General features: G+C 47.0%; 1 protein-coding gene across 4 annotated transcripts in view; it reads left to right on the forward strand.

The window, feature by feature from the left end:
• LOC147883956 (flowering locus K homology domain-like) overlaps positions 1–25,267 on the forward strand; it is a 67,535-nt gene that overhangs the window by 9,022 nt on the left and 33,246 nt on the right. For 2 of the 4 annotated variants that reach the window (XM_087398643.1, XM_087398644.1), the window contains exon 2: positions 19,985–20,275. In XM_087398643.1, the coding sequence (XP_087254769.1) occupies positions 19,991–20,275 (285 nt within the window). In that variant the 5' untranslated portion in view covers positions 19,985–19,990. Of the gene's footprint in view, positions 1–19,977; positions 20,276–25,267 lie in introns of all 4 variants that reach the window. The other 2 variants (XM_087398642.1, XM_087398641.1) reach the window with 1 other exon arrangement.

The raw sequence follows: 25,267 nt of genomic DNA on the forward strand, positions 1-25,267 counted from the left end.
TTGAAGAACAATACCTGGGACTTAGTGGCCAGGCCCCTGCGACGGAAAGTCATCGGCACCAAGTGGGTATACAAACTTAAATACAAATTAGACGGCAGCTTGGATAAGTACAAAGCAAGGTTAGTGGTTAAAGGTTTCGCTCAAACTGAAGGCATGGATTTTGATAAAACTTTTGCTCCCACAGCTCGCATGGTTACTATCCGGATAGTGATTGCCTTTGCTGCCCAATTCCAGTGGCCTATTTTTCAAATGGATGTGAAGTCCGCATTCCTTAATGGAACCTTGGAGGAGGAGGTATATGTAGAGCAGCCACCGGGCTTTCAAGATCCAGGGTCCCCATTAAAGGTTTGTAGGTTGAAGAAGGCGTTATACGGGCTGAAACAGGCCCCTAGAGCTTGGTACCAAAGGATTGATGTATTCTTTCAGAAGATAGGGCTAAGTCGGAGCCCTTCTGAGGCAAACCTCTACTTGTTCATTGAGAAGGGGTTGCGATTGGTACTCATCCTCTATGTTGATGATCTTATCTTGACAGGTGACCATGTCAAGAAGATTTCTCAGGTCAAGGAGCTACTCATGTGTGAGTTTGAGAAGATTGACCTTGGGTTATTACACTACTTCCTTGGGATAGAAGTAAAGCAAGCCAGGATCTTCATTTCATAGGAGAAATATTGCAGAGAACTTCTGAAGAGATTCCAGATGGAGGATTGCAGGATAGCAGTAACTCCCATGGAGGTCGGGCTCAAGCTAAGTGTTCACAACACATCCTAGCCGGTCGATACTCCTTTGTACCGACGATTGGTAGGAAGTTTGCTTTACCTTACCAATACTCGACCTTATATTTGTTATGCAGTTGGACTATTATGCCAGTTCTCTGCTTCTCCCAGGAAGAGTCATTGGGATGCAGGTTTACGGGTGCTAAGGTATCTAAAGGGTACTTGCACTTATGGGATCACCTATACCAAGGGGATCGAACTAGGCGGGTTCTGCGACACTGATTGGGCGGGTGATGCTGACACCAGAAGATCAACAACAAGGTATTGCTTCTTACTTGCATCTAGTGCCATCTCTTGGCTGAGTAAGAAGCAATCCATAGTGGCCCTTTCATCTATAGAGGCAGAGTACAGAGCTGCGTGTACAGCAGCTTGGGAGACACTGTGGTTGAGGTGGATTCTAGAGGACATGGACGTGTGTCAGGAGAGCGCAACAGTGCTGATGTGCGACAATCAGAGTTGCATAGCCATCGCCAAGAATCCAGTGTACCATGCGCGGACCAAGCACATTGAAGTTCATTACCACTTTGTTCGAGAACTCATCATCGACGACGCGATTGAGCTCATGTACTGCCTAACCGCTGACAACTTGTCCGACCTCTTCACAAAGGCACTCCCTCGAGAACAGATGGAGCACCTCATCAGACGTATGGGGATTGGCCCACAATTGTGACATTGAGGGGGGGGTGTTAGATTCTCACTGTGCCCACCTGTGAGCCCCTAATTCGAGGGGACAAGGGGCAGTGACAGGTAGGAGGGCTGGGAGAGAGACTCAGGCCAGAACCGGAGGGAGGATACCATGGCAAATATAGGCGACCAGCACACGGGCTGGTCGCAGTCTGCAACAGCAGGAATAAAAGGGGCTCTAGGCCTCCAATGGAGGCACCAGGAGCAGCACTGACTGGCCGCCCAGGGCGACCTTATATAAGGGCCTCTGGCTGGCCAAGTCGGCCCAACCAGGGCTACCGACCAGGGCCAACCCTGGTCGGTTTATGAGGCCCATGTGGTCGGCCACCAGACAGGGTACCGACCCTGCTGGTCGGTCATCTGAAGGGGCCTGGGCAGAGCCTATAAAAGGCCCACTTCTCCACTCAGCCCGGCATCCAGTGTGAAACTGAAAGCCCCTCTCCAAGGCTGTGTTCAGCACTCAGATCTGGGGCAGTTTGTGAGAGAGAGAGTCCATCAGTTTTCTCCAGCACTCTGCTGTGTTTTGTACTGCTCCCTTGGAGCTATTTTCTGCCCACCATCCGGTGGATGAATATACTCTCTCTCTCTCTCTGTCTACATTTATTTCTGAGTGTGTGTTACTAGCATCTGTGATCATCTATCTGAGTTGAGTGTGTAAGAGTTGGAGAGATCTTGGGTGGAGGTTTGAGTGACTCATACCCTCCTATTTTCTAACACCAAATGCCTTGGCGCCCCTTACGGTATTTGTTTAATGCTTCTGAATGGAAATGCTTTACAACAGGATTCACCCGTGCATTGGTCCTCTTTGCAAATCCTCTACTTGTCTTCAGGGCATCTAATCCAAGTGCACCATCAGAATTCCCATTGGCAAGTCATACTCAGGCATCCACTTTTGATCTGACCCAACTAAGAGGCATTCAGGCATCCATACCACTGGCAAACTGAGCTCAAGCAGCCTCAAGGCTATCACATGCATCCACGCTATCCTTGGGCCTACCACAAGAACACCCTTGCGTGTGGGTGCTTGCTAGAACTTGTAGGAGTCGTGAAAGGACCGCAAACAACACGCATGCACTGCAAAAAGCTGCAAAGCAAGAATGAATCTGAAATCAATTCCCGTTGTCTGTGGCAGAGGGGCGAGCTCCTTCCTCGCACCTATCCTCTGTCCAGGCCCCGCATAAGGTGCAGGTGACTTCCAACAATCAGGATAAGAGAGAAATGAAGATAGAGAGCAGATGGTGAACAAGAAAGAGCTGTAGAGGAAAGATGGTCCACAGATCTGCTTTGAAATGACTGTCTTGGGATCTGTGCCCGAGTCCTCCTAAGAGAGCATGCCAAGAGCAGCAGGGAAAGTTCCTCCTGCTGCTTGCACTGGTCCAGAACAGCTCTAGAAGCCACCACGCAGCTAGAAACATGTGCAGAAAGGTTCAGAACAGCAAAAGACAACCTTGTGCACCTGTTGGAGGCAGCAGCACAAGTCCATACGGATTCCGTACAGCTGTCCGTACAGTCCGTTCAAAATTTTCAGAAAGTTGAAAAATGACTTGTAGCATTATTTAGAAGTGTGGACTAGCCTTACAACAGCTGAAACAGGCTTAAAATGGCTGAAAACAGGCTTGGAACAGCTGCAACAGCTCAAAAGCTGCACAAGAACAATTGAAAACGTCTATCACCTCTAGGAGAGTGAGGAGAGAGAGATGGAAGATGGGGGAAGGGCCTGCATATACATGCATGACAAATGGCATGTCCTTCTTGCCATTCGCCTGTTCATTAAAGTCCTAACCCCCATACCAAGGACAACGTTGGTTGTCCTTGGGCCCAACTTTTAGACCCCTCTTTTAAAGCCTTTGCCTTGCCCCTAGGATGTAGTGGTGCACCTAGACTTTGCCCCCAGGGACTTCTAGGAAGCGTGCACTTCCTCTAGCGAGTCCCTCACGGCCAAACCATTACTACACTTAACCATGGTTAACCTTGGGTTAAGCGTGGGTTGAGTTACAAAGATTCTTTCCATCAGTTTTCACGTCCCCGTGACAAGTAACTCATACAAGCCACTATGGGCTGAGGGAAGGGCTTGCTAGGGCCCTTGCTGAGTGCTATACTAAGAAACTCAAGAACTAGAACTAGAACTAGAACTCCAAAATCAAAACTCAGAAATCGAGAGAGAGAGAGAGAGAGAGAGAGAGAATTTATTAAAGTCTTCGAGAGACCGTGAAGGTCTATGAGACTAAAGATAACTAGTACAATGAGCATAACTGTATTACCGTCTTCAGGAGGCCTCTCTAGCCTATGAATCAAAGTACAATATCAGAGTGCCACATGCTCATACAAGTCGCTATGGGCTGTGGCGAAGGGCTCACTAAGACCCTTTGCTGAGTACTCTACTAAACTATGCTCAACGTACAAACTCAAACTCAGAGCCAAAGCTAGAAGCTAATAGCTAAAACTCTGTTGAGTCAAAATACATAGCCAAGTGCCATGGTGGCTCTCTTGTGAGCTGCGAAAATATCGTGTATCTGTGTCTATTTGGTCGTCTCGCGCTGTGGCGGGGGGTGTGGTCTCTGTGATCTTTGTATCCGGTGGGCCAGAAGAGAAGTAGAATTTATTAGCGTCCTCGGGGGGCCAAAAGTGACCCATGGGACCCGTCTCAATACAATGTAAAAAGAGTCTCCTCAAGGAGAGGGGTCAGGAGTCTATGAGTTCCTGACGACAAGTAAAAAGACGAGTGACAAAAGATCCCAAAGCTGCCGGAGAGGTAGTGGAGAGAACTGATGTCAACTGAGCGGAGTCCTCCAGTATCTGCTGGTAGTCCTCCCTAATATGTGCATAACGGGGGCAGTGTAGAGCTACATGTGCCTACGTCTCAACTGTTTGCATGTCACAAAGGGTACAGACTCTAGCATGTCTGGGTTGGTGTATCCAAGCTCCCTGCTCAATGGCAAATGTATGAGATCTGGTACGGAACCTGGCTATGTTCTTGCGATATAGAAGGGGGATAGGTGTGCTAATATAAGGTTGAGCATGTGTCTCTATGGACATGTATGTAGATCAACATGTGGGATTTATGTTGTCTTGATAATATTCCAGCTTTACCCTCTTTTCACTTGTGAGCCAGTGATTCTGCAAAGTGCTCAGTAAAGACAGTTGAAAATCTTGCATGTTGACCTTTGCAGGCGGCATGGTCAAATATGCTTCCACTTTCCATCTGCTGAACCATTTTCTTATGTCGGTTGCCCATCCTATGCAGATGATCTTACTTTTGTAGTTCTTTTGAAGCTTTGTGCTGGCCTTCCATGCTTTATGAGGCAGCCTATTAGGTTGCATTTGCTGTACCTCTATTAGGTATTGCATAACTCTGATCAATGCATGAAATTCAATCGGTCTCCTTCCCGTTTCCAATAGAAGTACTGAGTATGGAGTAGTGGGTTTGACACCGAGGTGTGGCCTTAAGAAAGCTTTTTGCATTTTCTCAATATCATTCCATGTAGAGGCTGAAATGCTGCCTCCCCATACTTCCACTCCATAATACTATCTGCACTACATATGCATCAAACAATACATCTCGAATTTTCCAGTTCCTGGTGTCGGTGTGCCTGCAATCATTCTCAAACTGGTAGTACTTCCCCCAGCCAGTGTCCATCCTTCTGTGTATACATTGCCACCATCTGTGATTTGCCGGGATATCAACCCCTAAGTATTTGAAGGTGCTGACATACTCAATAATCTGTCCATCAAAGGTGATCTCAGGGGGATGTTCTGGTTGATTGGTACAGACTGCCATCATCTTTGTTTCCCGACATTTACTTGCAGCCCACTTTCCCTACAAAAAGTCTTAAGCACTTGTAAAAGTTTGTGCATAGATTCTGGATCGTATGCAAAAAGAACGAAACATCATCTGCGTATAGCAACAATAGCATTGTCCAAAGCCCCAATTGCGGTCCTTGCAACCCTTCCTCTGCTGCAGATTCATTGATGAGTTCCTCCAGTTGGTCAATGCATATTCCAAACAAGGTAGGCGATAGAGGGCAGCCTTGCTTCACTCCCATATTAATCTCAAACGCATCGGACATACCCTGTGTTTGTTTGAGTCGGCATAATACCTTTTCATAGATGCGAGAGATGCCTACTCTTAAGGCCAAAGGGACTCCCATTTCTTGCACTCTTCCATAATCCTCCTCTTGGAACTGTGTCAAATGCTTTCTTGAAATCCACAAAACAACAAAATAGAGTGCGTCCTCTCAGTCTGCATTCATCCATGAGGACTCTGAAGGTAATAAGGTGGTCGGCTGTCCTGTGCTCCTTGCAAAAGCCTACTTGTCCGGTGGCTCTTTTCTATGCCTCTTCTGCCCATGAGCTGATTTTCATTTCAAGCACTGTACTGAAGAGCTTGGCCAATGTAGAGCTGACCATTATAGTTCTGTAATTTGTGACTGAATTTTTGTCTCCACCTTTGTGTAAAGGCTGGACCCAATTTTCTTGCCATTCTTGAGGAAAACCATGGTGTAGGGCATGTGTTAGGATGTGTGAGAGCCATGTTCTTGCTTGATCTCCTGTCCATTTCACAAATTCAGCCTGTATCTTCATGTGATTTGATGCTTTGCCATTAGCCATCTTCTTTAGTCCAACTTCAATGTCTTCAAAGCTGAAAGGACTAGTGCATGTGACCGACAGATCCTCCTTCCCCATTTCAGTAGCATGTGCATGATTGTACGACTTGGTAACATAATCGAGCATGGTTGCATCTGATATATCCCCGATGACCTGTTTCCGTATGCCTTTCACTTGTTTCCAGCCCTTTCTTGGATTTTTTATGAAAGTGATCAAATCAGATTTCTCTCTTTCCAAAATATATATTCTTTTCTTTTTCCTTGCGAGGGCATTGTATGTCTTCTCCAGTTGGTTATGCCTATGTGCATCTACTATGTATTTCAGCTCTTGGCGCAGTTGTTTGCATTCCTTGTCATACCATTTCTTGTGTGGTAACCCTTTGACCTGTTTCTTTTTTCTTGCATTTGCTGCTCCAAATGTTTGCGTGGCTGAGGCAAGTATTGCTTCCTGCAAGGCTGTCCATGTGGGGTTGGTTATTGTGCTCAGCTTTGCATCCAGAGTGTCTGCATAAACTTGGTGTTTGTCGGGGTCCACTTTGAAACCTCCTGCATGTGCTGAAAATTTCTGCTCCTTATGTTCAAGGTGTATGTCAAGATCTATCCATATTGGGAGATGGTCCGATTCCGGATATTTCATCCCTATGTTGAAGCTTTTGATAATGGGTATAGTGTCCACATGTACCAAGGCATAATCTAGCACACTTTTGTCCTCCGCTGGCTGAAAGACACGTCATTTTGTGGGTGTTTGGGAATAATTGCATTCCATTCAAGACTGGCATGTGCAGCCCATTAATCATGCATCTGAGTGCTCTGCCTTGTGTGTTGATGGTGTCATCCTCGGATGCTCTCTGCCACATGGTGTCCGCTTCTATGACAGATTCTTTATCCATTTCATCATGTGTGATGGGCTGAAACTGTAGTTGACATTAAGGTCCCCCATCACTATGACTTGACCCTTTTCTCTGAATTCAGCCACATTGAAACATAGTGCTTCAAACACATCACTAGGGTCCACTCCATTTCTGCGGTAGAAGGGTGACTCATTGTGCGGTATGTAGCAATTTACAAGAGAGAGAGAGAAAAGAAAGAAAGAAAGAAAGAAATTTTATTAGAGTCTTCGGAGGACCGATGGGTCTATGAGACTTAAAGAAAACCTGATACAAATCACAGTAAGGGTGGAGCTACTGAAACGAGCATCATCACCCGTGCTGAATCCTAAGTCTGATCATACATAATCAAATACATTTGGATGTAACAATGAAAAGAAAAGGACTGGAGCGGAGCGGAATCCTCCGTCTGTCATGTCCCCCTGGCTGGTGCATAGTCGGTGATGGGACGCTGGTGTCCGTCAAGGGGTGCCATGCATCTCGGTCTCCTGGATGAGGCTCGACGCAAGACCAGAGCCACAGTGACTCCCGTGAGACGTATCCCGGGTCTAAACAATGACGGGAGGTCCCCCAGAGTGATCTGTGTCCCCTCGATGTCTCGTGTGTCGTGCTGTGATCGTCGGGTCGGGGTCTCTGTCACGTCGGCGGCTAGAGACTGGATGATCAATGTCACTCGATGGGAAGAACTCTGTGATCCTGCTCTGAAGGTGTCTGATGATGTGGCCAAGCCCCGTTGCCTGAGTAAGTACTCTATGTCGGACTCCCTCGTGAATGAAGGCCGCGAGGCATCTCTGATCTGGGTAAGCGAGAAATCTGGAAAGGAGCCCGGAGCCGTCTCTGAAGAGGCAGTGGTAGCGACCTCGGATCTCGTAGTACAATGGGCACCTGAAAATAAAATGCTCCTCCGACTCAATCTCCTGACAGTCGCACAATATGCATAAGCGATGCTCCCTAGGAATCCCCTCTGCTCTGCCGCTCTCTATGCGGAGGCGGTGTGATGATACTCGAAACTGTCCGATGGAGATCCGTAGTGAGTGAGGCATATGAAGCTCAGTGTACCCCGGTGGTGTGATGAATCCCTCCTCAGTGTAGAAACTCAGCTTCATTGGAAGCTCCCTCGGCTCCAATCAGGTCCTAAAGGTGTGTAGCTGCAGGAGATCCTCTCGAATGACCTAGTTGGTATGTGGCCCAATCGGGATGGTGGGTGGGAGTACCGGAGGGGCATCTAAACTGTACTGAAAAGGAGGTATCCTATCGATGTGGAACCCTAGTCTCACAAACCATCTGTGAGTCCGTGCATACTAGCATCGCTCATCTCCCTCTACTGCCAACCTCATGGAGGAATCGAGAGCCAACCACGGCAACCTCTGTCTCCCTGATGTGCAGTCCCCACATGATCTAACCCGGTGTAGATATGTGATGGTATGAAAGGCTGCATCTAGCTTGAGTGGAGAAGCACCAAACTCGGCCTGAATGATGCGATGTGGTACAGACGGTTTCCCTCGGCGGATCATCCGTGAGAGCATGAGGATTTGCAAGCGCTCCACCCGTGTCCACTCTATCTCTGACATGTCAGGCCCCCAACAAGGGCTACCATACATACTGGTTGGTCAGACCGAGGAGTCGAAGAGAAGAGCCTTGGTCTGAGGGTCCTAGAAGTGGGAGTGAAAGCACTGTCTCTCTAGCCGAGCCAGTGAGGCGTATCCCCTGCTCAGTCTGCCCTACATCGCTGGTCTCATCGTGAAGATCGGGCCGGAGAAGATGACCCCCAAGTAAGTGTATGAGGATATGATCTCAACTGGTGACCCACCCAAAGTAAAAGTAAACTGCTTCCGTTGCATGTTTGCTCGAGAGGTATTAAAGATCATGACCTTTGTCTTGCCAAGGTTGACCTCCAAATCATGGGATAAACAAAAAGCCTGTTGTGCATCCAGGTGTCGCTGGAGCCCCTCGGGTGTGGACGACAAGAGTGCCACGCCATCTGCATAAAGAAGAATCCTGATGATGATCTCGACAAGTGAGCAACCGGTCCCTCCGAACGTCCCCATGAAAGTCTCAAGCTCATTGATGTAGAGGCCAAACAGGGTCGGTGATAAGGGACAACCCTGTTTGACCCCTATGGTACTCGGAAGACCTCGCGGGTCTATGGGACAGAGTGATACAACATCAAAAAAAGATCTCATACAAGCCTCTGTGGGCTGGGGCAAGGGGGTGAGCTAAAGCCCCTTCCAAGTACTAATCTAGTGTCTAAATAGAATAGAATAGAGATAAAATCAGAATCTGAATCAAGAGTTAGGAGTGTCCAGATCAAGTCAGGTTAGGTCTCTGCGCTGGGCCATGAAGATGTCGCGTATCTGTAATTATTAGGCTGTCTCGCATCTAAGTGGTGGCAGCGGTGGCCTCGATCTCAGTACGTGTCGGGCTACGTCGATCGTGATCCCTCGTCTCTGGCTCTGGCGGTCCCCTACAAGTAGTGCTGTGATGGGACGAACCTCAATGGCGTGCGCTCCAGTAGTCTAGTGTGACCGACTGCTGATCCAGGCTGCTCTCATGTCGACAATCTCCTCATCCTCAACTCCACTGTGTCTAGGAGCCATCTTGAAGACATAGAAGTTTGTAACCTGTCTCTGAGCTAGGCCCGGCTCTGTATCCTATAGTCTGTCCGGTGCTGATAGTGCTCTAGCCTGTCTTAGTAGTGCCTCTCGGTGTCAGCGCATCTCCATCAAGTACAATCCTACACAGACCTGGTCCTGGAAGTGTATCAATCGAGAGAGCGGGCCAAAGCCGGTCCTCTCCTCATAAAGGCAATGATATCACCCTCGTATCTCATAGTAAACCGGGCAGCTACATAGGAAGTGCTCCTTAGTCTCAACGGTATCCATGTCGCATAGTGTGCAGATCCTGTGTTCTCTGGGTAGACCTGCAGCCCGGCCCGCCTCAATCCTAAGCTGATGGGAGGAAACTCGTATCTGGGCAATGGCAATTCGGAGTGCATGTGAGACTCCTTTGTCCTCTAGATAAGGAGGTCGGATAATGAAACCGTCATGAGAGCCTCTGAAGAAGTGATTACGATAGAACTGCATCTTGGTGGGGAGCGGCTGGTCCCTCAACCAAGTCTGGGATGTGGTGAGCTGGAGGAGGTCTAACCGTATGATACGGTTAATCTCATCGCGCGAAAGTCACTCAGGAGGGGCATCGATGCTATACTGAAATGGGGGTAGTCTGTCCATCTGAATGCCATGGCTAGTCAGCCATGTGTCTGTGCGTGCATACCAGGTGGTTGCTCCCTCACCTGCTGGGATGATTCCAAAGCTACCCTCGGTAGTCTCCAATGAGGCAGAGCCCATACCCTGTGAATGAAAGTCAGTGTCTGGAAGATAGCATCGACATGTAGTGGCGTCATGGCAAACTCTGCCTGTATGATCTCATGTGGAACTGAGGGCTTACTCCGTATCATCCTGGATCCTATTGAGACCTGTAGCCTCTTAAACTTCCTCCAATCTGCTGCTAGAATGTCACTCGCGCAAAAAGGCGCTGCATACATGGTGGTCGACCGTACTAGAGTGTCGAAGAGCCAGCTCTTCGTCGGAGGATCCTGGAAATGTGCGTGGAAGCATTGTCTCTCTAGTCAGGCTAGAGCGCTCCAGCCTTGTGTGAGTCGTGCCCTGGCAGCCTGGGTCATCGAGAAAATGGGTCATGCGAAGATCGTGCCCAAATATGTATAGGACTGTACTATCTCCATTGGCTCCCCTCTGTGTGTGAAGTTGTGTCGAAGAAGCGCTAGATGTGAGGTATTAAAGATCATGACCTTAGTCTTGCCAAGGTTGACAGTCAGGACCATCTCTCTGCAGAATACCTCAAGGGCGTCCAGATGCTTCTGTAATCCCTCAACCGATGAAGATAGAAGAACTATGTCGTCGGCATATAGTAATATCTGAATTAGGAGGTCAGCCAATGGTGAGCCCTCTCCGCCCAGTCGGTCTAGGAAGGATGTGATCTCATCAATGTAGAGTCCAAAGAGGGTCGGTGAGAGAGGGCAACCCTGCTTCACCCCAATCGTGCTCTCAACCCAGTCTGATATACCTCATGGGGCTCGGACTCTTCCTCTGATCGACTCATATAGGCTCATAACCCCCCAAATCAACGTCTCTGGGATTTGTAGCTCGTGCAATCTCGTGATGAGACCGGCTCGTGGGACAGTGTCGAAGGCCTTCCGAAAGTCTACAAAACAAGCGTATACTTTTCGGTGTCGGGCTTTGGCTTCCTTGATGATGGTCCGCAAAGTAAAGATATGATCCAAAATGGAGTGCTGTCCCCGGAAACCCGCCTGCCCTAGTGCTCGCTGCCCATGGAGCTCCGTGTGGTTGTTAAGTACCCTCTCTAGTATTGACCCATAGATCTTGGCCAATGTGTGGCCAATCGTGAGAGTGCGATAGTTCCCTGTGTCCATAGGATCCCCTGCTTTGTGTATCGGGACTATGGTGGTGGTGCACCAAGTATGTGGGAAGCCGTGGCATACTGCGTGATTAAACATCCGTGCTAGGATTGGGCTAGAACCTCATGGCCATGTGCAAAGTGTTCCGTTCGTAGTCCCTCATGATCTTGTGCCTTCCGATTATTGAGTTGTCGTAGTGCATCTTGTATATTCCGTGTAGTGAATAGATAACAATGCGTGGGCCTTGGCATAGATGACATATCGGGCTGAGCCTGATCGGGGACATCATATAGGGAGCATGCATAAGTGTGCCACGTAGTGGGTCCGTGATAGGGATAGGCAGCTTCCTCTCTATCGGGAACCCCCATCTAGTAGTGGGGTCACCCCCTCGAAATGAGCTGATGATATCCTCCATTCTGTGTGAAAGGAAAGCTCGTCTCTTATGGCGTGTCAGTCGTCGGAAGATCCTCTGTGCCTCATGTGTAAACATGTGACCTAAACATGTGACATAATGCGTGTTCCCGTGTGAGGGGTCGTGGGGAAGGATCTACTGGCAACATCTCGTATGACGGTAACAAGTGTGTCTGAGGCCTGAGTCAAGTCCAAGTCTCCGCCATCTCCGAGTAAGTCAGAGAGCTCTCTAGCCAAAAGATGGTGTAGACCGGATCGAGGGCTCGATCAAAATGAACGTGGGTGCATGGCTGTCTCTGGGGGCGCCGATTTATGTGAGGTATAACGGCTGATATACTGAATGCCAAATATGTGTGATCGGTTCCAAGTGGTGGTGGAGACACCGTAAAGTCAGATATCCTCGATGTGAAGGATAGTGAGCCGAGGAGATAGTCTACTGTACTTGTCCCCCCTTCGTGTGGAAAGCATGTGAGTCCTCTGTTGGGGTAAAGGCACATTGCCACCCCTTTATTAAAGATATGACACCTATGACTGTCTTAAGACAGTCATAGGGGGAAAACCTAATCCTAATAAAACTTAAGAGTTTGTGGTGTGGCTCATCACTTCACACCCGCATCTTGAGTGTCTCTCCTCTCTCTCACCCTCTCCCTCTTGTACTTCTCCCTCTTTCCTTCACCTTCAACTGGTATCAGAGCCTCACTTCTTCCCTACCCCTGCCTACCTCTCCCTCTACCCCCTCGGGACTTGTGCCCTTTTGGCATTGCGCAAGCAGCTAGGGCTGCAGCACGGGACAGCAACACGGGGCGGCGAGGGTGTATCGCGGGCAATAGCGTGGGCTGCAGCGGATCTGCGAGCAGGGCAAGGCGGCGCCAAACAGCAACAGCAGCTGCGAGCAGGGCAAGGCGGCGCGCACGTACGCGCAAGCAACGCGGGTAGACAGGCAGCGCATGCGTGGGCGCTGCGCGCAGGCAGCAGCTGGTGATCACGCCATTTCCGTACAGTCGTGTACGGACGTACGCTCGTCCGTACAACTGTACGGACAGCAGTCGACCATACCGTACGGATCTCCGTACGGACTGAGGCAAGGGCTGCGTTAGGAACTTCTGCGTCAGGGAGCTTCATCAGAGATTTGCATTTCGAAAATTTCTTTTTCTCTCTTCTTGGATCTGTACCCTGCACAGGTACAGCAGGTACTTTGGTACCCTGCACTACAGAAAGTACAGCAGGTACATTTATTTTTGGGAAGAGGAAAGGAGAGAGAGCACTCTGCTCTTCATTCAGGATCATTTTCAGTTCTCAAAACTGTGTTTTGAAAGTACAGCAAGTACCTTCGTATCCCTTGTGCTTGAGGTGACTAGTACCACAGTGTGTGGTTGATTGCACAGTTATCTTGTTTCGGGAAGGTAATGCCTTGATTTTGCAGAGGGCTTTTATGCTTTTGCTGAGTGCAAATCTCAGCTTTTGGGTGACATTTTCAAAGGGCTTTTGCCTGGAAGCTTATGCAGTGTATGCCTTAAGGCAGTGTGGAGCCAGGGAGCCCACATTAGTCTTGTTTCCACAATGTACTCAGTGTCATTTCTTGCAGGTCACATTTTGTGTACGACACCTTTTGAAAATCTCAGTTGAGCCACGCTTGGCCAGGGCGCATCGAGTTTACTCGGTCCCTAACTGTCCATCGTTGACAGTGCTCAAAAGATTTTCTCTTCAGTGTCTGTACATTGGGATCTGTGTTGTTATTGTGTACACAGGGCTGTTTATGCATTGCATTGTCAGGTGAAAGTGCCAGGAGAGCGCTACATTTTGTAATCTACCTCAGTGTTGAGGTGTTCTTCACTTGGTACAGGTGTCAAATCAAGGGGCTTTTGCCCAGATTTTGCTTGAGAGCACTTGGGTTACTGTTTGAGACCTTCAGATGCCTTTTATCCCCTTGGCAGAAGGGTGATTGCTTGGGATTTGTCCCATTTTCTGTTGCAGGTTTGTGACAGGCTGAAGTGTCTGGAGCCTCTTTTACAGTGAACAACACAGTGTATGACAAGTGGTTTATGCATATAAAAGCAGTGCAATACCTCATCTGAGGTGGGAGAAGTGATCAGGACAGCAGTGCTTTATGCTTCATCAGATGATGATGCACTGTTAAAGCACCTGTGGAACAGCTGCAGCATTCTGAAATTACTGTTTTATGCCTATTTGAGCACGGTACAGTGTGTCAGAAGGTACAGTAACTGGAGGGAAATTTACTGTTTTGCTGCAGATTCTTTTGACAGTAAAAAAAAAAAAACAGCACTATTGTGAGTGCTTCTGGCTCTTGATAGAGCAGGTTTTTTCTGAGAAATCAGAACTTTATTCAGTCATTTTGACTTACAGGGATTCAGGTACTTTCCTTATTTGATATGGCATCAGGGGGAAGTGATTCTTCAATTCTGAACATAAAGAAATTGGAAGGAGCACACAATTATGCATTATGGGCAGAACAGTGTTTGAATGTACTTCTGGTAAAGAAGATTTCTAAGCCCATAAGGGTGAAGGGTGTCAAGCCATCTGACATGGCAGATGATGAATGGGAAGAGCTTGATTTGTCCGCAAGGGCAGCTATCATGCTTACTATTTCTGATACTCTTGTGTTCAATGTTCAGGCTGAAAAGACCTCTTATGGCCTATGGCAGAGGCTAGCAGAGTTGTATGCCCAAAAGAGTTCAGCCAGTAAGGTTTATTGGTTGAAGAAGCTGGTTGATCTTCGCATGAAGGAAGGTACAACTATGACCTCACACTTGAGTGAGTTTAATGCCATCTTTACACAGCTGATTGCACAGGGTTTGAATCTTGATGAGGAGTTCAAGGCTACCTTCTTGTTGTGTACCCTCCCTGAGAGTTGGGACACTTTCAAGACCACCTTGTCAAATTCAAATGTCATTCTTATGTATGCTGATGTGGAGAGCTCTCTCCTCATGGAGGAGATGAGCAAGAAAAATAATGCGGGCAGCAAGTCTTCAAATGCTTTGCAGGTACAGAAAAGAGGCAGGACTCAGCAGAAGGGGAGATCTGCTAGTAAGTCCAAATCCCGCAGTCAGTCCCGTGGTAAAAAGGATATTGAATGCTTTTATTGTGGCAAGAAGGGACATGTGAAGTCTAAGTGCTTCAAGTTTATATGGGATCAGAAAGCCAAGAAGGCTGAAGCAAAGGATGCAGGCAGTGGAAGCAAAGGCAAAGGCAAGGCCAAGGTAGATGACTTGGATGCAGTGAATGTTGCAGCAGAGGACAGTGACAGTGACAGACATGAGGTATTATGTTCTTTTGCTGTAATTGCACACACATTGGTTATTGATGGCCATGACATGCACACCTGGCTCTTGGATTCAGGTGCTTCTTTTCATGTTACTCCTCATAAGGAGTGGTTTACTTCTTACACAGGTACTCATGGAGTTGTTCACCTTGGGAACAACTATGCATGTCAGATTGCAGGGATTGGCAGTATACAGATAGTATTCCCTGATGGACGGTCATTTATGCTTGATGGTGTTCGCCATGTGCCGCAAATCAAGAAAAATCTGATTAGCACTGGCTTGTTGGATGATAGTGGTTACCACACCACATTTGGGGATTCCAAATGGGTGATTACTGATGGCCAGGTTGTAGTGGCTGAGGGTTATAAGAGTGATACCTTGTACCCTCTTTATGTTTCCAGTGTAGGTAATCATGTTGTTGCCATAACCGAGCTGCCAAAGATTTCATTGTGGCATAGCCGGTTGGGACACATGTCCGTTAAAGGAATGCAAGAACTATCACGTTTGGGTTATCTGCCGTCTCTTTCTTTTTCAGATTTGCCTACTTGTGATCATTGCATATTTGGCAAGCATTCTGTGACTCCTCATAAGAGGAGAACTCCCCAGAATAGAGCACCGCTTGATCTAGTGCACACTGATTTGTGTGAGATGCCATAGTTATCACTAGGGGGTGCAAAGTATTTTATTACTTTTATTGATGATGCCACACGTAAAGTGTGGGTCTATTTCTTGAAGCATAAAAGCGATGCCTTCGATGCTTTCAAGAAGTTTGTCGCTCAGGTTGAGAATCGGACAGGTCGCAGGCTGAAATGCCTCAGATCCGATAATGGGGGTGAGTATGTGTCACATGCTTTTGTGCAGTTTTGCGAAGCTAAGGGCATCAAACAGGAACTCACAGCCCCTCATAATGCATCTCAAAATGGCGTAAGTGAGTGGATGAATCGAACTATTCAGGAGAAGGTTCGATGTATGTTGTCTTATGCTGCATTGCCCCATGGCTTTTGGGCAGAAGCCGTGCAAACAGCAGTTCACATTATTAACAGGTCGCCAAACAAGGCTTTGGAGTTGAAAGTGCCAGAGGAGGTGTGGTCTGGCAAGCCACCCTCATATAAGCACTTACGTGTGTTTGGCTGCGAGTGCTTTGCTCATGTACGCAAAGAACTGCACACCAAACTGGAGCCAAAGTCTCTCAGATGCATCTTCATGGGTTATGGTGACGAAGGTGAAATGGGGTACAGGTTATGGGATCCTGTTAAACAGAAGATTATACGCAGCAATGATGTCATCTTTAAAGAGGATAGTGTACACAAGGAACCCGTGCAACCTGTGGAATACATGAGGGTTATTTATGATGATGTTGGACAGCAAAGAATGCCCTTTTATATGCAGCAGCAGGCTGCTGCAGATAACCGTGTTCAAGAGGGTATACAGGCTGGAAATCAGCCAGATAATTTTGCCAATGATGCACCATTGGATATGCCAGCAGATGGGGCTGTAGAACAGCCAGATATGGTGGTACAGCCACCCGTCATGCATGACGAACAGGCTGGTTAGCAGCCTAATCCGGAACATTTTGTTAGGAGGAGCACCCGTGTACAACGGCCTCCTGACAGGTTTGTTCCAGGAGCCAACAATGTGGCTGATTTTATCATGCTGACAGATTGTGGTGAGCCTTCCAGCTTCAAGGAAGCTATGGGAAGAACAGAGAAAAGGAAGTGGGAGAAAGCCATGCAGTCAGAAATGGACTCCTTACTTCAAAATGATACATGGGACTTGGTGCAGCTACCTGCAGGTAGAAAGGTTTTGCCATGCAAGTGGGTTTACAAAGTCAAAGTGGATTCAAATGCTTTACCGAGGTATAAGGCCAGATTGGTTGCCAAGGGATTTAAGCAGGAGAAGGGCATTGACTTTGATGAGATCTTTTCCCCTGTCGTCAAGATGACTACTTTGAGAGCAGTGTTAGCTCTTGTTGCTCATGAGGACATGGATTTATGTCAGATGGATGTGAAGACTGCTTTTCTTCACGGAGATCTCCATGATGAGATCTACATGAGTCAGCCAGAGGGATATGCTGTTAAAGGGAAAGAGCAGCTTGTGTGTAAGCTCAAAAGGAGCTTGTATGGACTCAAGCAGGCACCAAGAGAATGGTACAAGAAGTTTGATGCCTTCATGCAGTCTCAAGGGTATCATAGGTGTGAGACCGATCATTGCTTGTACACCAAACGGGCAAAGGATGGCAGTTTGATGCTACTCATTCTATATGTGGATGACATGCTGATTGCTAGTAAATCTCAGCATGAGATTAGTGCTTTGAAGAAACAACTGCATAAGTCTTTTGACATGAAAGACTTGGGTGATGCAAACCATATTCTTGGCATGCGGATTACTCGTGACAGGTCCAAGGGACTTTTGTTTCTGTCACAAAAGGAGTACATTGACAAAGTACTGCAGAGGTTTAAAATGGAGGGGGGGAAGTCTATTAGTACCCCGTTGCCTCCACATTTAAAACTCAGCAGGAAGGACAGCCCCAGATCAAATGATGATAAGGCTGAAATGGCCAAGGTTCCGTATGCATCTGCAGTTGGTTCTTTGATGTATGCCATGGTTGCCACTCGTCCGGATATTGCTTTTGCGGTGGGAGTCATCAGCAGGTATATGGCAAATCCAGGCAAGCGGCACTGGGAAGCAGTGAAAGGTGTCTTGAGGTATCTCAAGGGTACCAAAGACTTGTGCATATGCTATGGTAAGCAGGATGCATTGGTGCATGGTTTTACAGATTCAGACTATGCAGGGAATGCAGATAACCGGAAATCTACTACCGGTTATATTTTCACATTTGCAGGAGGTGCTATATCATGGGTGTCTCGGTTGCAGAAATGCGTTGCACTGTCAACTACTGAAGCTGAATATGTTGCAGCCACTGAGGCTTGCAAGGAAGCAATATGGCTTACTCGGCTGGTGGGAGATTTGGGCATTACAGGAGATATGCCAATTTTGCATTGTGATAGTCAGAGTGCTATCATGTTGGCAAAGAATCCGGTCTTTCATCAAAAGACCAAGCACATAGATGTGAAATATCATTTCATCAGGGAGGTACTGGAAGACAAGCGACTTGAGCTTGTGAAAGTGCATACTGATGATAATCCTGCAGATTTGCTCACTAAGAGCTTGCCTACAGAGCGGTTTGCACATTGCCGCCACATCATGGGATTAGGATGAGACCACTTTTATTTTATGGTCTTGTATACAGTAACTGTATATATTGCTGTAATTTTTATTCTTTTCTCCCCTTTAGGCATATTGGCCTTTAGGTGGGAGGTTGTTGGGGTAAAGGCACATTGCCACCCCTTTATTAAAGATATGACACCTATGACTGTCTTAAGACAGTCATAGGGGGAAAACCTAATCCTAATAAAACTTAAGAGTTTGTGGTGTGGCTCATCACTTCACACCCGCATCTTGAGTGTCTCTCCTCTCTCTCACCCTCTCCCTCTTGTACTTCTCCCTCTTTCCTTCACCTTCATCCTCTTGATGATGGCCATCGTTGGAGACCGTTATATATGATCAAATCATGTATCTTGCCTAGATCAAGTAACTGTCTCCCGTATTCGGTCACATTCGGGGCATCTGCGGAATGTCTCAGTATCCCCATTTTGGTGGCATCTAGCTCTGGAATCATGTGAGGGTCCCTCTCATGTGTGAAATCTAGTAGCCCCACCTGTAGATCCCTTGTACATGCATTGAAGTCCCCTAGAAGGAGAATGTCCCCAATTCTAGAGAATTCAATGATGTTGTCATGGATCGTCTCAAATGGGTTATGTCTGTGTGTCGTGACCTGGGTTGCATAAGGGGACCCTCTGGGGGAAAGTAACATATTGCTATGTAAAGTGCACGGGCCCCTGGTGGCTGTAATCGTATCCACATGTATCGTGCATGCTCCTCTCTTTGTACTACGGATATGCATGGTCTTAGATGTGCTCTGAATAGGACAGCTACCCTCCTGATCCACGGACTCCGTTCCTTCTCCGGGTTTCTTTCCTATGGGTCGACTCCCATGTGTAGCCCACCACATCGGGCAGCCCTCTCTCTGGGCTCTCATGTGTCTCTGTGTAGAAAATAACATCTCGGTCAGCATATGTCTCTAGGAACCCCCCTGGATCGGACCAAAGCGTGCCATTGCAATTCCATACAGCCATGCGTAGTTCTTCTAAGTCTCTTCCTCCATCAGTTAGACACCGTCATTTATTGTCTTTCACTATTTTCTTGCGCTTCTTGTCATGGCTGGCATTGCTCACTTCTCCACTTGTCCCCTCTTTGCTGTCATTTCTGCTCACTTCTCCACTTGTCCCCTCTTTGCTGTCATTTCTGTCCGGAATAATGATTTTTCCATCTCGGTACACAGCCCACTTTCCTTCTTGTCTCGCAGCCATAACCTTGACCATGCCCTCTCTTCTGTGTTCTTGCTGTAGTAGTGTTAGGTCATCATCTAGAAAGATTCTAGTCCCGTTCAATCGTGCCCTCACCTCTAGGAGATTGGATCTGTCTGTGGCTGTCCTCATTTTGAGAACCATAGGTCTCTTGGGCATGCCTTCTTTCCCAACGCACCAGGCTGAATCACATGTGAGATTTATCTCCATTTTCTCAAATAAAGATTTTGCATCTCCCACTGGAATGTCTCCTACATGTAACCCTCGCACTAGTACATTCAATGCTTTGCTATGCCGTCTCTTTTCCTCCTCTAGGGTTTCAGAAATTAGCTCCCTCTTGGGGGCTGTTGTACCCTTTTTGACCACATCCTTCCATGCTAGCATGTCAGCCTTCCCCTTTGTGATTTGCCTGAGAGAGAGAGAGAGAGAGAGAGAGAGAGAGAGAGAGAGAGCTTACAATCTCTTATTGTCATAGATTTCAGAAAAAGATGGCAGCACCTGCAGTATCTACAGTAGTACCATTGACAGAAAACCTAGAGTCCCCTGCAATGAACTTTCCTTCTCAGAAAAGGAGCCGCGAGGATGAGGTAGCAGCTGGAGGTGATAAAAAATGGCCAGGCTGGCCAGGTGACAATGTTTTCCGTTTGCTTGTGCCCGCACAGAAAGTTGGTGCCATAATCGGTCGGAAAGGAGAATTTGTGAAGAAAATGTGTGAGGAGACCAAATCACGCATCAAGATTCTGGATGGCATTCCTGGAACAAGTGAGAGAGTTGTAAGTTCCCAATTTCTTAAGATCTCCTTTTTGTGTTAAGAGGATTTCTGTTGTTCTGTCCAGCATATAGGCTGTATTCTTGGACAAGGGGTGGGGGAAATTTAAGTACAAACAATATCCTGTTTCAAACTGGCTTCCTGTGCATGATAGGTTAAAAGTGATTGTGTGTATCTTGCCAGCAATGGATAAAAAGACGTTATTGAAATTGTAACTTGCACACATGTGATGTGCTTTTATGAGAAGCTTATACATCTGAGGGAAGCTGTGTGCATTAAACACTTTGATCCATGAACTGTTAGTCTAAATTTTATTGTCATGCATGTCAGGACTTTGCAAACAACGTATATTTTCTGACTTTTGTTAAGCAACTGATTTACACTATGGTCAAGCATACGATTCTATCTCTCGCAATGATTCAGACTAACTGTGATTGGAGTATCTAGAAAATTTATACTGCAAAAGTTCAGATCTCTAGGCATGGGCAAAGTTACCATAACTGTGTTTGAACCGGCAGAGCTCTTCTGTTGTAATACTGCAATATTTGGTATAATATAGGATTTGGCTTTGTTGACCCCGATGGAGTAATTTTTGTTTAGCAGAGAACACAACTCAAGCTTAATTCTCTGGTAAATCATATAATTCCAGCTCTGCTATCTGTTGTATTTTCCATAAGGGATGATTAAGTGGGCTTAATTGTGCTGGAGTAATTTAGAACTTTTCTGATTTACTATTGTAATCTCTGTACAAGGACAACGTTACGTAGCTGTTTTTTAAGAATTTGCTGGGCTTCACTGTTGCAATCCCTTTGTAATGTGGGATTTGGGTCTTAGACCTGCCTGCATATGATTTTTCATATTGATGAATAGATCGGAGGTGAATGGCTTTTATAAATTAAGAGACAAGAGAAAGTCGTGGATAACAGCACGGTGCTGTCTTGCTCCCCATGCCTGCTAACTCTGCTGGAGAATCTAGGCTTGTACTCTGACACCTTGATACGTAGCTAGACCTCCCATGGATAAGAAGACCGGAGAACCACACAGAAGAATTTTAAACCAAATGGATAGACTAACGTAAATCCAACTTTAAAGAATATGTGTGCACAATACTAATTTGCCATAGCCTTGGCCCCTACATTGCGGCTCTGTTGGCCTGCTTCCACAGCCCATCTTCTCCATCAGATCCCATCCATTTGTCCACAGATCTGCCATCCTTACTCCTCCATCTTCAAGCTCTGTTGCTGGCACATGGCAGTCCTTTGCTGCTCTATGTGTGTCCTCTCCACCCACATCTGCCCTCTTTGCTGCTGCTATGCATGCTCATGGAGCCAACACCCATAGATTCTCTTGATCCCCCTCTTGCTACTGCTGCACGTCCTCATGAAATGAATACAGAAGGCAAGCCAAAACCAAAGGCCATCTTTGCAGGGGGAGCTTGCTCTACATCAAGTTCGACCCCATTGTCATCTATAGCCCAAGCTTAGAGCAATGATGATGCTGTGCTGGGCTACCATGGCCAAGCCTCTGCTGGCACTAAAGCCAATGGTTGCCAGAGAGGGATTGCTTTAGTTGTTTTGACCTGCATGTGGAACAACAGGCCTGCATCCAGTTGACTTGCACGTGGAACAGTAGGCTTGATGCTGCCGTTATGCCGCTGTACGTCAACCTGCACTTCGACCAAACCCCCCTTTTGTTGTCTGTCTCTACCGTTGACTTGCACGTTGACTTGCACGACACATTAGGTCCTGCTAACCTACCTAGCAACTTAGGGTTAACCCAATCCTCCTATCTAGTCCTATGTGTGTTAAGGTCCCAGATGGACTGTGTTTTAGGTGAACTAGGAGTCCTTGGTGACTTAAGATCCTTAGGTGACCAAGGAGTCATATGTTTATCTCAAATCTATTTATTTATTTATTTTTTAAGAGAGGGGAGAGAGAAGAACTCTCTAAGGTTATTTGGAGGGCTTTCTCAGCCTCTTTTTGAATCCTTTCTGACCTTATTCTAGGCTTAATCGACCCTTATTTGGAGCCTCTCCATTTGGTTTTGCGTACACAAGACAAGGTGCATGTTCTTTCACAGAAGATTTCTACACTTGTACCATTTGAGATCTGCATCTCTTCTATTGCACCACAATTGTACTTGTGGGGCAGCCGTGCAGGGACTTATCTTGTAGGTACCCAGCCACACATTGGCACTTCATTTAGCATTAACAGGTTACCATGGAACCAAAACGTGCACCTTGATTCTTTGCCAGGCAATGATGCAAAAGAGGAGGCTGCTTAGCCTGCCAGAATGGGAGCACCCACAAGTGGAACGGGCATGCCTTAGTGTCCCATTGGGGCTGCCATGCGAATCTATTTGGATGATTTGATCAAAAGTGCAACATAAGATTTAGATAATAGGCCCTGTATGTTCCAGCTGACTACCCTCATCGACAGGAAGATGCTGGATGGAAAGGCTTACCCGACCTAGTAGAGGAGACCTGTCACGGGGGCGTGAAATTCTAGGTACTTTAATGTACTACAAGACCGTGACAACTTTGGTTTTAAAAGTCCAAGCGTGGGCTTAATAACGTGTAATTAAACGCGGCATGGTGCCTAGCACATAAGCGTAATTAATCCCTAGGCCCAAAGGCATTCCAAGGAATTAAAAGAGTGGTTGTTGGGAAATGATGACGTGGCATTTTTAATGGGCCCCCTAGAGGGCCATGTACCTTCAGTGGCCCCCTAGAGGGCCCCCTAGAGGGCCATGTACCTCCAGGTGGCTCTAGTGCCTTCTACATGCTCCTTTGCCATTCCTGGACCTTCCTGGGCCTTCTAAACTTCACATGTGTGGTTTTCTCTCTCATCTTCTCCCTTTGTTGAGATTTTGGATTGGTTTTTCAGCCTCCTTCCGTTTTTCTTCATAACTCCTCACCCGTTTGGATTCCTCGACTTCCGTTTGGCCCGATGGCTTCCCCTCTGCCTCCCCTTCGTAGTGATATGCTTTTCCCTCCGTGCGTTTGGTAGAACGGGCAGAGCTGAGCACTTCTTTTGCTGGTCGAATTTGCAAAAGTGGCTTTTTCTGGACCTTTTTTCTTCTACCGCCTCCTGGGCCTCTCCTCTTGCAAAGCTACAGCTTTCTGTTGAATTTCGAGTGGTCCGACGCGCTGGTTGACTGGTTTTTCTCAGTTTTGGAGGACTTTCCGGCGATGAAACTTCTCCAAAACCTTCTCAATGCATTCCTCTCTGAAGCACGCTTCTTTTGAGCCCAAGAACTCCCACTTCTTCGCGACAGAAGTGTTTCTTTTCGCATTTTTCAGTGGAATTCTTGCTGGTCGGCTCTTGTATAGTGCAGCTGGGGTGCAGTGTGATTGCATCTGGACAGCCAATGGAATTGCACTCGGAAAAGAGAATGCCTTTGGGTTGAGCCTACGGGTTAAGTGCACTTATGTGATGGTGTTATATGCTTGAAAGCCTTGCGAAGGCTTAGTGAATTGGGGCTGCGTGCTCGATTGCAGGGAAGGTCTCCCAGATGCAACTTGTAATCATTTCACTGTGAAATATAAAGAAATACCGAAAAGGGCGCCACGGTGTTTGGGGCCAATCGGGTGCACTTGTCTATGTCTGTTGAGCAGGGGCATTCTAGCCTCCATCCCTTTTTCAGTGTTTTGTTTGTGAACAAATGGGTAAATGCCAAATGGTGATCATGCAATGGTTAATGGTTGTGATATATGCTTTGTGAGCTGTAAATAAGTGCTGAAGTGATTAAAGGTTTAGTTCCACTGCCCTTTGAGTGATTAGAGGCCGGTTTCATTGGTTCCATTGCCGGGATACCACACACTCTTTCTCAAGAGGTGGGCCTCGGTAGTTTGGTGGAAGGATATCTTTGCTGCACTTTTTGACAGCTAAATATTACAACCATAAACATGGTGAGTACCCATGAGCAAGAGAGCTCCAGAACTCCTCAAAGGAGAAGGCGGGAAAGCCTTAACGATCCAGCTAGTGTACAGCTGCAGGGAGCACAACAAATGCCTTTTGAGCAGGCCACACATGAAGCTACAACTGAGCTCAACAGTGATACTAGTTCTAGCAGTGAGTCAGATGATGCTACTATGTTGAATGCACAGCTTGCAAGTGCAGTGATTGCTTTGACTCAGCTGGCTCAAAATTTGGCTCAGATTGTGCAAACAAATGCCAAGAAGAAGAAGAAATCAAGAAAGCACAAGCAGGGAAAGAGTGAGTACACACATGCATCAGCTTCTCATGGCGGACCGCACACTCATGCATCAGTTTCCCATGAGGGACAGCCATCTAAAATGACTCAGAAAGTGACTTCCAAGAGAGAGGAATCGCCCAAAAGAGCACTTAAGAAAGAGGTACAAAAAGTACAGCCAGTGCAACAGTATGAGCAGCCAGCACAAGGCCTTGGTTTGGGTATTTCTACTCCTCAAAATAATAATGTGCAGTCCATAAATGTGGCTCAACCACCTCAGCCATATTTGAGGCAGCAACCTGAATATTTTGGTACAGATTCGATCTTTGATGCTATGTTGATGTCACCGCCAATTGGACATAGAAAACAAGTCATGTATGACAATGTGGGAATGCAGCCAGGCATGCAAGCCACAGCATATGCTCCCATGCCTAATGTTCAGCCAAGCATGGCTCTCCCTAGTGAAGGGAATGCTGCAAATATACAGCCATCTTTGGGACAGCCAATATCAAATGTATATAAAGAATTTAAGGATGGTGGTTCTCATGTCAAGCTTGATACATATAATGGAGTACAGGACAGGTACAAAGCCCTCACATTCCTTCAACAGTTTGATGCTGCATTTCTTGGGGGTTTGTTTACAGAAGCATCCAAGATGCGGAAGGTTGCCACATTTTTGAAAGGCAATGCACTTAAGTGGTACACCAACCTTATGCTTCATGGAGATGCACCTGCTACTTGGCTGGAATTTAAGCAAGTGTTCTCTTCTACTTGGCTTACTCCAACTTTTGAAGTTGAAGTA

Source organism: Dipteris shenzhenensis, chromosome 27, assembly GCF_047967505.1.
Source record: "Dipteris shenzhenensis isolate YYH24624 ecotype China chromosome 27, Dip_SZ_1.0, whole genome shotgun sequence".
Classification (NCBI taxonomy): domain Eukaryota; kingdom Viridiplantae; phylum Streptophyta; class Polypodiopsida; order Gleicheniales; family Dipteridaceae; genus Dipteris; species Dipteris shenzhenensis.